The sequence below is a fragment of the Mytilus edulis genome, chromosome 10 (genome assembly GCF_963676685.1).
Source record: "Mytilus edulis chromosome 10, xbMytEdul2.2, whole genome shotgun sequence".
In the NCBI taxonomy this organism is placed as follows: Eukaryota; Metazoa; Mollusca; class Bivalvia; order Mytilida; family Mytilidae; genus Mytilus; species Mytilus edulis.
This window is the reverse complement of record NC_092353.1, coordinates 16,584,857-16,599,157: the sequence shown is the minus strand read 5'-3', so window position 1 is coordinate 16,599,157 and position 14,301 is coordinate 16,584,857. Positions and strand designations below refer to the sequence as shown.

General features: G+C 30.9%; 2 protein-coding genes across 5 annotated transcripts in view; one reads left to right on the top strand and one right to left on the bottom strand.

The window, feature by feature from the left end:
• LOC139490498 (gamma-tubulin complex component 2-like) overlaps positions 1-3,641 on the bottom strand; it is a 39,089-nt gene extending 35,448 nt beyond the window's left edge. The window contains exons 1-2 of one of the 2 annotated variants that reach the window (XM_071277273.1): positions 3,542-3,641; positions 541-622 (exon numbers count right to left, since the gene is read on the bottom strand). In XM_071277273.1, the coding sequence (XP_071133374.1) occupies positions 541-593 (53 nt within the window). In that variant the 5' untranslated portion in view covers positions 594-622; positions 3,542-3,641. The remainder of the gene's footprint in view (positions 1-540; positions 623-3,541) is intronic. The other variant, XM_071277274.1, reaches the window with a different exon arrangement.
• Positions 3,636-9,588, top strand: LOC139490500 (transmembrane protein 138-like). Of its 3 annotated transcripts, none has more exons than XM_071277278.1 (5): positions 3,636-3,766; positions 5,577-5,787; positions 7,089-7,260; positions 8,330-8,408; positions 9,001-9,588. In XM_071277278.1, the coding sequence occupies exons 2-5, from the start codon at positions 5,663-5,665 to the stop codon at positions 9,108-9,110; spliced, it is 486 nt and encodes a 161-aa protein (XP_071133379.1). In that variant the 5' UTR covers positions 3,636-3,766; positions 5,577-5,662; the 3' UTR covers positions 9,111-9,588. The 3 variants fall into 3 exon arrangements, with proteins under 3 accessions (XP_071133379.1, XP_071133378.1, XP_071133380.1); XM_071277277.1 differs by lacking the exon at positions 3,636-3,766 and adding an exon at positions 3,771-3,886; XM_071277279.1 differs by lacking the exon at positions 3,636-3,766 and adding an exon at positions 4,072-4,090.
• The last annotated feature ends 4,713 nt before the right edge of the window (positions 9,589-14,301 follow it).

Here is a 14,301-nt window from a genome sequence, read left to right as displayed (position 1 = left end):
ACGTGCCATTCACTTTTTATCAGTCATCATAATCATCAAAGTGTAAACATGGTAAAAACACAGAAATATACAAAATGAACAGCATGACCATGATGAATTAATATAAACATCTTATATATATAAGAATTCACAAAATGGTAAAACATTCTTTTAAAATAACAATAGAACCTACTGTAAAGCATTTCTTTCTAATTTCAACTCAAATGTACTTTATAGCTTGTTGTTCGGTGTGAGCTAAGGCTCCGTGTTGAAGGCCGTACTTTAACCTATAATGGTTTACTTTTTAAATTGTTATTTGTATGGAGAGTTGTCTCATTGGCACTCACACCACATCTTCCTATATCTATCAATAAATGTGCGTCAAATTTTGCTCTACAATAAATTATATATGTCTCTTCAGTTCCATATATATGAAACTCTCATGACTATAAGATAAGAACAAACAAATTTATCGAGATTTGTTGTATTGTAAGGTTGCTGTTTCAATGATCTCTACTTCACAAATGATCTATATAAGTGTAATAATATTTGTTTTCTCACCCTAAAAGGTTCATCAGCTCACTGACGTGGTGATGAAGCTTGAATTCACTCATTTTCACTTCTTTTTCTTGCAAAAACTGAACTGCAAGATAAAAATAACACAATTAATTTCTCATCACTAAAGGCTGGCAACTATTAAAAACATGATAAAGTATGGTACATGTGTAAACAATTTTGCTCAATAAATTTTAGGGATTTTAGATTATTTTCTTACAACACTCTATATGGTTAATGAACAAAGATATGCAGTATTTTGGTTTTGCAAATAGGAAATAATAAAAATAACAAGTGAAACTGTGAGCTACTGCTCACTGATGATACCCCCACCGCAAGTGGATAATTTTAATAGTGTAAAAATATGCAAGTGTTCGGTAAACAGGAAGTTGTTGAGTGATGAATCTGAAAACGCATCAAACGGTATAGCTGAATTGTATAAATCGTGAACCAAATTTCAGAAATCCTTGTATTGTAGTTCCTGAGAAAAATGTGACGGAAATTTTCAACTTGGTTATCATGTGTAAAATGGTACAAGTGTTCGGTAAACAGGAAGTTGTTGAGTGATGAATCTGAAAACGCATCACACGGTATAGCATACTTATATAAACCTTGAAACAAATTTTCAGAAATCCTTGTATTGTAGTTCCTGAGAAAAATGTGACGGAAATTTTCAACTTGGTTATCATGTGTAAAATAATACATGTGTTCGGTAAACAGGAAGTTGTCGAGTGATGAATCTGAAAACGCATCACACGGTATAGCTGACTTGTATAAATCCTGAAACCAAATTTCAGAAATCCTTGTATTGTAGTTCCTGAGAAAAATGTGACGAAAATTTTCGACTTGGTTATCATGTGTAAAATAGTACAAGTGTTCGGTAAACAGGAAGTTGTTGAGTGATGAATCTGAAAATGCATCACACGGTATAGCATACTTATATAAACCTTGAAACAAAATTTCAGAAATCCTTATATTGTAGTTCCTGAGAAAAATGCGACGAAAAATATTCATGGGACAGACGGACTGACGGAAGGACAGACAGAGGTAAAACAGTATACCCCCCTTTTTTCAAAGCGGGGGTATAAAAATGCCACTGGGAAAAGAGGGTATGATAGACAGGCAAGGGAACTCATATCAGTGATAGGTTTGTTGCAAGCAAGTAGATCTTCTACAATTAATCTATGTTCAGTACATGCAATACAAATAAATTCATAGATTAAAAAGAACAATCCACTTCAGGATTCGTTGATTTAAATAAAAATGTTACACCACCGAACACCACCGCACACCACTGAACGCCGCCAAACACTCCAAAAACCACCAACCACTAAGAAAAACTGTGATACTATACAATAAAACAAATTAAATTACGTATAATTAAACAATTTTTAGAATTTTATTGGCATTATTTTATGTTAAAATCGATTACCAATATGAGAAGAAAAAAAACATCTCCAGATTCATAACTTTCCACATAACATTGTGTGTGTTATTAAACAGTCAGGGGACTTACTGAAATAAGTGATTTTTAAATCACTTATTTGAGTAGCAAATTCGAGGTTTTGTCACAAATTGGGATTTTGTAGTTTTTTCAAAATTTTAAACACATAGGTTTAAATAACATCTTTTAATTAGTAAAATTAAAAAATATGAACTTTTTGCTTCTTTTAAGTAGCAAGTTTTATGCCTTTGATGCTATCATTTACCTGAAAATTCTATTTTAGTTGAAAAAATGCTATAATAATGGCTTTACATAATGAACTGATACTTTCTTCAAAGATTTTTCACAGCAGTGGGAGTATTTTTCCTGTGAAGTTCAAGGTTTCATCTTTCAGATTATGTAATAAAATTCTACTGTTCGCGATAAAAATTTCACTGTTCGGGGGTGTTGAAATTAGTGGGGGTTATTAAAAGAATGATACTTAAAGAAGTGATTTTTGGGAAGGAAATTAAGGTCTGATACTTAAACAAGTGATTTTTATGTCATTATCCTAGATTCAGTACAAGGTCATCACCTGAAATGACCTGGTCATCCTAGACAACACAGATGTTGGTTCTGATAAGTTTAGAAACATAATTAGTCCCTGGATCATTAGTATTCTATATTTAAAGCTACACTAATATTAAATCACTTCTTCTAGTGATTTATTTGTACTACTTAAATAGGTGATTATTAAAGAAAGACAACTCTAACTTCCAACCTTTATGGAAATAATGTTACTTGAATCAGTGATTTAGAAAATCACTTGTTTAAGTAAGTCCCCTGACTGTTAAAATAATAAAATTCAAATATATTCATCATGTTCGTAATTAGTAATCAGTTGAAGTATCTTCGATCTCTGTTCTCGGTTAGATCATAAATGTAATACCGGTACATATACTCTTATTGTTGGTACAACTATTTTATAGAAGAGATAGACGAAGAAAAAAATGGAAAAACAAATATTTGAGGTGTCCATAGGGGTCTGCGGAGTTCAAAAAGTGGGGTGTTATAGACTCTCCCTTTCTGTTTTCTATAGATATTTGGACTCTTAATCTTCTGATTTGCTGAATTAATAACTTGAAAGTTATAATAAAGTCACATTTATAACGTTAAAAGACAAAATAATAAACTTTTGGGATTTTCGGTGGTGTTCGGCGGTGTGTGGTGGTGTTTGGTGGTGATACAGCACGTAATAGTCAAAGTTGTGACTGAGTGCGGAAATATGAAGATATCTATATAGAAGAGAACTACCGATATGGGTGCACAACGGTGCGACTACGACCTTTAAAGTATCTACCATGGGGGAAGCAGGAAAGGGGTCATTTGGAGACATGAATGATACAGATTCCTTCAATAAAAAGTTTGTATATAAATTTATTACAATAAATAAACAAAAACAAAGTCAGAAAGATAAAGAAAAACCAGAGGTTCATGTCTAAGTGCCTTTGATTTCCACATAATTTCACGACGTTTACATGTATCAAATCTATAGTTTTTCAAATTGTGTCATTAAATTCTTACAAAGCTCTATCTAAGTTACAAATTTAAAGAAATCGTGTTTTGGTTTGACATTTCTTTTCTTCCCGCGTAGTGTCTTCCATCTTGGATCTCGTTGTATGAATCATGTGACATTTTTTACCTGCACATTTTCCTTGATTTTGTAAGGTTTATATTGTTACCCATGTTTAACATGAATTCCAACAGATTAAAATGATGTGAAAATACTATTCTTTATATTTTTAAATGGTAAGTAATGGGAAAAGAAGCAAATGAAAGAAACGAGACTTTGCGAAGTTATGCGATACTACGTAGTCACTGTAAACAAAAATGGACGAACAAGAACATGTTCCATTTGTGAGCTAAAATGTAATTTTAACACAGCATATCTCACATATTTGTACACTGTAGTTGTATCTCTTTAACAGACACATATAATTCATGTTCATTAAAAAAAGAAAGACAAATTGCTAGTAGTAGTACCGACACTGCAGTCTTCTGCTAGAAATTTGAATTAGAAAAAAAATAATTAAAAAAATATGATCAACAACAAACAGATTTGGAAGCTGAAAGGTACTTTCAGTGTTGGTTTGTGGTCTACTACTTACGACTGATTGCTACATTGCGAAAGGTCATGGGTGTGATTCTTGTTAGATTTTTAAGTGTGATTCCAAATTGTTTGGTTTCTTCCATTTATTATTAATGAATTTATTTATTTTATTTAACATGTTTAATATGATATACTTGCATTTTGTAGATATTATTTTTGAGTATTTGCGGATATGTAACTTTGCGCTCATATAAATTGTAATATTTCACTTTTTAAAGTTTTATAATGTTTTGCCTTTGATGTATATGTTACGTTGTAGTAGAGTATTTATTCATTGCAAGTTATTTATTACTACATTAAAACTGTTAGATGGAGTGCATTTTACATTTACCTGTAGTGCAGACTAGTGTAGCTCTTAGTCTTACATGTAGGTCTTTTTGACAATTTGCAGAGCATGAGAATTACGATTCCGGACTAGGTGATATTAAGTTGACCCCCCAATAGGCAAGGGTACAAGTCAAAATCGGCACCAGGTCAAATCGGCACCTGGTTAAATCGGCACCTATTTAAAGTCAATTAGGCATTCACTAATATATAGAAATAACATGAATAAAATTCAACCCTTAAAAATGTGAATAAACATGATAAAATTAGGTTAATATTTCTGGCCAACCCCTACCTTATCTACCTCTTCTTGGGTAAATACTGTAAAATTTCTGGACAACCCATTCCTTATTTTTACTGTTTTTGCTTAAAATACTGTTAAAAATATATATTAAACAAATCTAAGGTTCCGAATTGACTATATCAATGCCAATTTAACCAGGTGCCAATTTGACTATACTGGGTGCCGAATTGACCAGGTGCCGATTTAACCAAGTGCCGATTTTACTAGAATTCAATAGGCAATACACTAGTTCATGGATAATGTAAGGTACACTATTCCGGGCAAAGACGACCCACTCATATTAACTTGGGCTCACAAGGAAAGTTTTCTCCCTAGGCTGATATGATGCTACTGTACCGTGAGCCTCAAAATATTTTTGATGATCCAGCAGCCCTTTGTATACTAGTACTATAGTCAGAAAACTAGCTTAACAATTGACTGGATCACAACATCAATGATACTTTTTTTACATTTACAGCTTATCATGATCAAATTCGTGTGAAATACTGGAAAACGATAAATTTTTGTGAGGAATTTATTTTTCAAATTTTATGAGGAGTAATTGCATTGCATTTTTCAATGGCATAACAAACCAAGACACTATGAAATCAAACCACATGTCAGCATGCTTTACTGTGTGTTTCATTTACAAAATCATCACTCATTAACATCCTTTTTACCAATAAATATAGTGTGGTATCATGCTCTTAGCTCACTGTTCAACTTGTTGTTTGCTAGTCTACCTACGTCCTACAAATGTACATGTATTGCTTGATATGTTAATCAGTTCCTCTAAATCATTGCTCTAAATTATTTTGATTTACATACATTATTTTTTGCAGGAAAGAACTCAAGAAGCATATATAACAATGAACTGGTCAAGACTATAACCTATTCATTTTGAGAGAGGAAAAGCCAACCAATCACCATGCAGGTTGAAAGATATCGCCCTATACTGTATCTGCAGTATTTCTTGTTGCTTATAGATATTGTTATGAACTCATTTATAGAAATGCTGAGATTTGAGAATGTCATCTTGCTAGTTTTGTTTGTGTAAGTTTATGAAAGGAAACAGGATTATTAGAGAGAAATTGCAGAGAGGGAGTATTTTAGAAATTTTTGAAAATCAATATGTTTCAAGAATATTCATTTTTCTGTATTGATTTATATTCATATAATATTCATATTATAAGAATTATAAGAACAAGATTTTTATTATTCTTATATCCAAACAATAGGGTGGTAACTAAATAAACAAACAAACAAACATATAAATAACAAAACATTAGACAGAAAACAATACAAACATGTTGCATTGATAAAAGATAAAAATTATTAGTATTTATGATAATGCTATTTTCTCATGCCTCCTCTATAAAATTTTCATTTTCAAATATCTTGATTATATATTACATTATTATACCTTACATATATTTTAAACAATTCTATAGTATTGGGTGAAACATTATCATGTGACATGGAATAATTCAGTTATTTTTCATTCAATCGCAAGAAGGACTATTTAATCACCTTTTGAGTTTCTTGATTTGTACTTGAATTATCTCCCATGAAAATGATTACACAGACGTAAATAAACAAAATGGCAGAGTTCACGTTACACTGGAATCCCACAGACAGACGAGGAAATAAAGCATTGGACATGAATAGATTGCCAGCACCTAACGATCGCCTTTTTAGGACCATCAATATTTACAAAAAGATTCTACATTTGTTGTATAAATTCTAGAACACAAATATATTTTCAAACGTCAGCTTGTTGAAAGGCCTTTCCACTGCTAGTTCGGGATAATACAACAATTGTGGCCCCTTAGAATCGATGAATATCCAAAATTGTCAACCCTTAAAAGATATTTCACTTCGGGCTGTGCCCTCATTGAAATAACCTTTCGAGTTGACAATTTTGGATATATATATTCACCTTTTTAACAGGCCATAATTGTCTATTATAATGTTAGTCAAGAATTATACAACATGTACACAGGTCAGATAAAGTAAGGCTCAAAATCCCTCTCAGAATTGCTGTTTTTTCAACAACAAAAATTGGGAGAGGGGTCATTTTCTTTTATGTCCCGTTTGTCCTGTCTGTCCATTCAGACACATTCTTCTGTTTTGGGTGAATTTGTTGAATTGACATACATGTTGACCCTTTGATCATAAAGGTACAAATAAATTGTAGTCATCAGTAATGAAACATTCCAAAAGTACACAGTTGTATTTAAAATCATATGTTTACAGAGATAAATAAAAAGACAAATGTATAAGTATAAAAGATGTCAAACATGTTTAAGAAAATATTGAATTTAGAGTCTTAGTAGTTTTATTTTATTTTTCAGAATACAGGATGTTTGTATTATATTTGCTGTGATAGTAGTTTTTCTGTTGTTTTTCAACACATACATCTTCCAAGCAGGATTAGTAAACATACTCATAAATAAATTCAAAGTAGGAATTATGGTGACATTTGCCTACTTTGGATTGAATGTTGGACTCCATGTCTGGGAAATGGTACGCTATGAAGAATACTTTGATTATAGAATATGTTCCAAATGTTTTAAATCAAAATTAAACAAAACTGGAAATAAAAAATAAGAAACAAAAAAAATATTTCAGATTTTATTTTGAAAGAAAAATTTGCAGATTTTTCAATTATAATTGCATTTATTTCTTATTTAATAGAAATGGAGAGATTTTAAACCACAGACTTTAAAAAGATATACAAGATACAGTTGGGAATTTTTAACCAGATTTTTGTGACAAAAATGTCGGTTATTGAATTGGGGATGTACGCCTTTGTACGGTGGGCAGGCGGGCGACAATCAAATGTTGTCCATGCATAAACTCATGAACCGTTCAACCAAAGCTTTTAAAATTTTAATATGTTGTTACTGACAACTAAATGAAGGTCAAGTTCAATAATGGCGATTTTGACTTTTACCGTTCAGGAGTTATGGTTCTTGAAAGATTGAAAAATGGAGTTTCCAGTCGTGTCCGTGCATTTACGCATGAACTGTTCTACCAAAGCTTCCCAAATTTTAATATGTTGTTACTGATGTCAAATTGGAGGTCAAGTTCAATAATGGCGATTTTGACTTTTACCGTTCAGGAGTTATGGTTCTTGAAAGATTGAAAAATGAAGTTTCCAGTCGTGTCCGTGCATTTACACATGAACTGTTCTACCAAAGGCTTCACTAATTTTAATATGTTGTTACTGATGACAAAATAGAGGTCAAGTTCAATAATGACGATTTTGACTTTTACCGTTAGGAGTTATGGTTCTTGAAAGATTGAAAAATAGTGTTTCCAGTCGTGTCCGTGCATTTTCTCATGAACTAATCAACCAAAGCTTTTAAAATTTTTATATGTTGTTACTGATGACAAAATAGAGGTCAAGTTCAATAATGACCATTTTCACTTTTACCATTCATCCGTAATGGTTCTTGTGATATTTCCAGGACACAAATAAATGTTAATAAATCCGGTTTGCTGTCCTGTGACAGCCTTTTGTTTTTTATAAATTTGGTAGATATTGACAGTTGTCTTAATAGTATAATGTTGGTTTTTTTTTCATTTTCAGACTTTAAGATGGGATGAACCTAACAAGTACATATGGGAAACGAGTGGATTTATACCATTATTTGTTATTCAAAGAACAGGTAAATACAATGTGTTGATAGAGGACAAGTAAGGCACATCTATCATATGACTAGCTACTAATCTTATATAAGAACAAAATGCACCTTAAAATTTTGACCTCATATGGAATTTAATTTCTATCAATAACTTACCTTTTAGCTCTTATTATATCAGTTTTCACCAATTAAAACATACTTATTTGTTATCAAAGTGTTTATATGTTGTTGTATGTATGAGTCTTTGGTTTATAATCAGATGAAAAAAAGTTCTGTCATTTTTAATTCACAAATTTGATGTTCACAAATTGATTTAAATACTGGCCTTTAACATAATTACATTGGAAACTACTCTAGGTCTTGAGGTCGTAATAATTGTATTTCAATACTTAGAAATCATGGGTTTGACGAATTCATCATACAAAATGATAGAGAATTGGTTCTTCAATTCAAAAGTCAAACCCACAAAAACTATTGCTCACTGTCTCTTCAAAAAATACTGAACCCATAGTAACCATTTCATGATTGTATCAACTGAATAAAACATGTATATCATAGAATTTTGCTTTTGGTAGTAATTTTATTAATTCTTTGATGTTTTTTCTTTTCATTGCAGGTGCTGTTTTATATTACTATTTTTATAAAAGAACTGCATTAAAATTAGGTGATCCTAGGTTCTACCAAGATTCAGACTGGATCAGAAAGGAATTTGACAAGAGAAGATAATCTGATTGTGCCAAAACTACTTCTAATTCAAATACTGTAAACAATTACGCATTAAGTATTAATGTATATGTATATCTGAAAGAATTATTATACATCATGTACATGTATGATATAGAAATTATTAAGTGATGTATCAATACTTGATGGAGAATCAAATTAAATTGATATTATTGTTATGTGAAGAGCATTTAATATTGTTTTACAATGGATAGGTTGATAAAATTTTACAACAAAAACTTTGTTATTATATCTGTCTGGGTTGTATGTATTACATTTTTTAAATGGAAGAATGAATGTTATTTTAAAAGGTTGTGAAGCATTTATAAGTACATATCTGTATCATATCTTGCAACTGAAACCATACAACTGTTAACCTTTTTTACTTGCAAGGCTACTTGCCAATTTTATCTTAGTAGTTGTTTTAAAGTTTCGAGTGTTGAAACCAAAATAGCTTATGCAGAACTTAAATATTATAATATGAGACAGGCATTACCTGTGATTGTGAATGGGGACGAAGTTTGTTTAAATTATTTTTTTTGTAATTTAAATATTTGTTAAAAAAAAAGATACGGAAATACCGTCATGTTTCCGATTTTGGTTCTGTTGTTAGGGATTTTACTTGTGACGTTATTTAAGTTATGACGTCATGTTCAATGTTAACAAAGAAACGCAATGCATCAGGTAGGCCTAACGTTTATTCATACCAAAGACAAAGAATGATTAAAAATGAAATATTGGTATTGTGTTTCTTGAGTTCCTATATTTACTAGACTAATCAAAGTCTCACGACAACAAGACCGGAAGAAGGAAGTAGAGTTATGTGTTCTGGGCAGATCCGGAAATTAAAAAACGTGACAAAAAAAATTGAACGATTTTGAGTTCATTAGTACAATGAAAAATTCAGGAAATTTTCCCGATTTTTTTTTTAAATTTTTTTATTGAATTTTCTACTGTAATAGGGAACTTGGTCCCCACATTAAAGCTAACTGGCTCACTTTAGCACCTTTGATTTCAATACCTAATAATTGTAAGTATTGGTTGAACTTCCATCTTGAATTGACTATGACTAATTGGCAAAATGATTTAAAAGTTCCATAAATATGTTGACAATTTAACCCATTTTGATTTGACAATTTAAGATTTGTGATTATGTGGCAGGTAGCCACATTTTAGTTTTCTATTCAATAACTTAACTTTGAGGGTATGTAGGTATTTATCATGTTTATGTCAAGTAAACTCAAATTTTTTGGTCAAATTAAATTAAGAATGGAAATGGGGTATATATGTCAAAGACTTTAGATATTATATATCAGATCTATGAGAAATTTTCAGAAGGAAAAGGTAGTCCGTCCTATTTTGTTATGCACAATTTACTGTTATAGTATTTTGATAATATTTACACATTTATAAACAGCTTATGTACTGTATGCCATGCTTTCAAAGAAACATTTATTCAACATACAACTGAATCTCAAATAACTGTTTGTTTTGTTCTGATTTTATTAGTCAATAGTTTTTCTTGTAAAGTTGCAAGTTTTTTAAGTGCATGTTATTTATTGACATATGAATGATGTAAAAATGTATTTCTCAGACAAATTAACAAGTTTCTCTTAAATTATCTTCAAATCGGATTTTATTTTTATATTATTTTATATCAATGGAACTATAGTTTTTGTCTCGCCTTGACAGTCAAAAAGCGAGACATAGGTATGCTGTTTCAGGCAGCGGCGACAGCGGGGTCAACAATGTATGAGTTTGTGATTAGGTCTAGTTTATGGTGAACCACAAGTGGTAGGTCAATCATATTTGGTATGCAGTTGTATAAGCATTGGCACATCTGCTTTCCATGGAGATTATATGGCCCTGACCTCTCAGTCATGGTCTATTGACTTCGAAAACTTTTGCTTATTTTACATTTATTAGTTTGTGATTAGGTCAGTTTATGGTGAACCACAAGTGGTAGGTCAATGATATTTATGCAGTTGTGTAAGCATCCACATACCTCATTTCCATGGAGATAATTTGGCTCTGCCCCCTTAGTCATGGTCTATTGACTTTGAAATTTTTTCTGAGTTATCATGTATTAGTTTGTGATTAGGTCAACTCAAGGGGAACCATAAGTGGTAGGCCAATGTTAATTGGTATTCAGTTGTATAAGCATTGACATCTCATTTCCATGGAGAATATTTGGCCTCACCCCTCAGTCACAGTCTTATGACTTTGAAACTTATCTTAGTTTACATGTATTAGTTTGTGATTAGATCAGTTTAAGAGAACTGCTAATGTTAAGTCAATGATATTTGGTATGCAAATTTGTTGGCATTTGCAAGTATCGTTTCCATGGAGATTATATAGCCCCACCCCCTCTTATTGACTTTGAAACTTTTCTATAGTTTACTAGTTAATGTTTGTATTTAGATTTGGGAACAACTTATGATAAGTCAATAGTCATGATGGTATTTGGTATGCAGTTGTATAAGCATTGGCACATCTCATTTGCATGGAGATTGTTTAGCCATGTAACTCAGTCATGGTTCATTGACATTGAATATTTTCATAACTTGTGTAAGATGTTAAAGTATTGCTATTTGCATAATCAAAATTACAAAACGGCGAGACATATCTCTGTGATAACAGATTATTACAATTAGAAATAAGAAATCAAATCAGTAGAGGTTTGTATGGCTCATACTATTGTAGTTCTATAATTAATATTTATATAATTGAATATTTATTTAATAAAAAGATAAAAAAAAAAATATTATCTTATTTGTTTTATTTGTTTTTTGTTATAATAAACAGGTACCATTAGATGATGAACTAAATTTTTATGAAGAAATATTCATTGAAATACATACAAGCTTCTAGAGCAAGTATTTTTTTCCACAGTATATCCCATATGATATCTAAAGTCTATGATGGTGTTGAAACTACCACCAGCATTAAGGCAATTTTCACATTTCCTTTAACTCAAATTTACTTCAAATTTTTTAAGTGTCATTGGTTTTTTGTTAAAGTAAGGTCCCTTTCACTTTTATTTTTATTTTATTTATTTACTATTTTATTCATATGTCTCGGACAGAAATCTTTGTTCACAGATAATTCATTTGTTACATATTTTCCCTCCCCAACATTTTCATATCAAAATATTATGTCATGCTGTACAACATATTCTATTGAATACTTTTGATCACACAAATATAAAAATAAGAAGATGTGGCATGATTGCCAATGCAAAAACTATCAAAGACAAAAGAAAAGAAAATGTCATAACTGTAGGTCATTCTTTCAATAATGAACATAAGCATTACTCTATAGTTGGCTGTAATGTTAAAAAAAAAATAAGAATAAAAGACCAAAGAAAAGAAAATGCCTAAAACTGCAGGTCATTGTGTTAAAAAATGAATAAAATTATTGCTATATAGTTGGCTATAAAATAAAAAAATTAGAATTTGGTATGATTGTCAATTAGACAACCCTCAAGAAAAACAGTTCTTTAATAAAACCAACAGCCTGATTTCTAAAACAATAATAGAAAAAAACTTACATGACAGACAGCAACTAATGACTGAACCACTAATTAACTGTAACCTTTTTTGGACAATGCACACACATGGGACAGTGATTTTACAGCTCTTTATAAGAACAAACTGAAACAAGAAGCTCTCAAGAACCTGTGTTGCTCACCTGTATCTACTGTGGTTTTGGAAATCATGTAAAATAAGGTAATTAAATCTTATAGATACTCTTATAATGATTAGGCCAAGTTTGGTTTAATTTGGCCTAGTAGTTAAATTAAAGGCAGAAGGTCTTTGAAAAGATTCACAAAAATTACCAATAAATTGCAGAAAATAACTTTAATGGATATTAGACGATTGGTCATGTTCACTTATTTGTAGATCTTTCTTTGTTTGATACTTTTGCTGTTTACAGTAGATATTAAATATATAATGATATTCAAGATAATTAACAGAAGATAAACAAATTTCTTTCCTCTGCTCCAAAATTTATTTCACCAGGGACTGCAGAAAATGCTTTATATATCTTAATGGCAATCGTTTGAAAAGAAACTTTGGCAGGGATACCACTGACCCTTACTCGCCAGCTGGGTTTAGGAGCATTTATCCAATATAAGTTGCAGAAAGAAAAGATATTATAATGGTTTATTGAAAAAGTAACAGAGTAATTTTGGAAAAGAAACATATCGAGGAAAATTATTAGCATCCCCCTGAAAAAAATGCAACCCTGGAAAAAAAACCAAGTCATCCCATTGAAGTTTTACAATATAGTAACTGAAGACCCCTTATCATCTTTTTAATTAGTTTTCAAGTTGTGACCATTTGAAATAGTTTTTTATTACACTTTCCCAATAGTCATCTGTAGTAAACCCCTATGTTCTATTTTTTCACTGGAGACAATGTTGATTGTAGATATTAAGGATCATCTGATACATATTTTACCCTATATACCCCAAGGATGAACAAGGTCAAGTTTGCTTTCAAATTGGTCTAGAAGTTTCAGAGATTAAGATTTTTGTAAAAGATTACAAAAATGTATGAAAAAATGTGAAAAAATTACTTTTAAGGTCAATAACTTAGATCTTACTTTGCTTAACAATGTAATATTCAAGATAGTAACAACAAAAAAATGCAAAATATTGTTTAAAACAATCCTGTTTTCCGTATTTTTTTTATAAATGGACTTAATTTTTTTTCTGCCAGGAATATATTTCCTCTTTTTCCATATTTAATTTTTACTTCATTATGTACATTTCTTCCAGTAAACATTACCAGTGGCGGATCCAGAAATTTTCATAAGTGGGGGCCCACTGACTGACCTAAGAGGGGGCCCGCTTCAGTCACGCTTCAATGATTCCCTATATAAGCAACCAATTTTTTTCCCAAATCTGCAATTCAAAATTCAAAACATTTATTAGCTTCATAAAGTAGGCGAGACACTGGGTTCCTGGCGCCAGAGACATATAATACAAAATTAATAGATGTCTATGATTGTCTATGGTTCCGCGGAACCCTTACATTTTTTTTAAATTGTAATCTATGTCCTGCCTTCTTATTTTTCACTTAATTAATTCGGTCCTGTCTTTTTTTATTAGTTTATTTGGACTATTTTTACATAAATTGTCATCCTGCCTTTTTTTTTTAGCTCACCTGGCCCAAAGGAAATTTTGCCG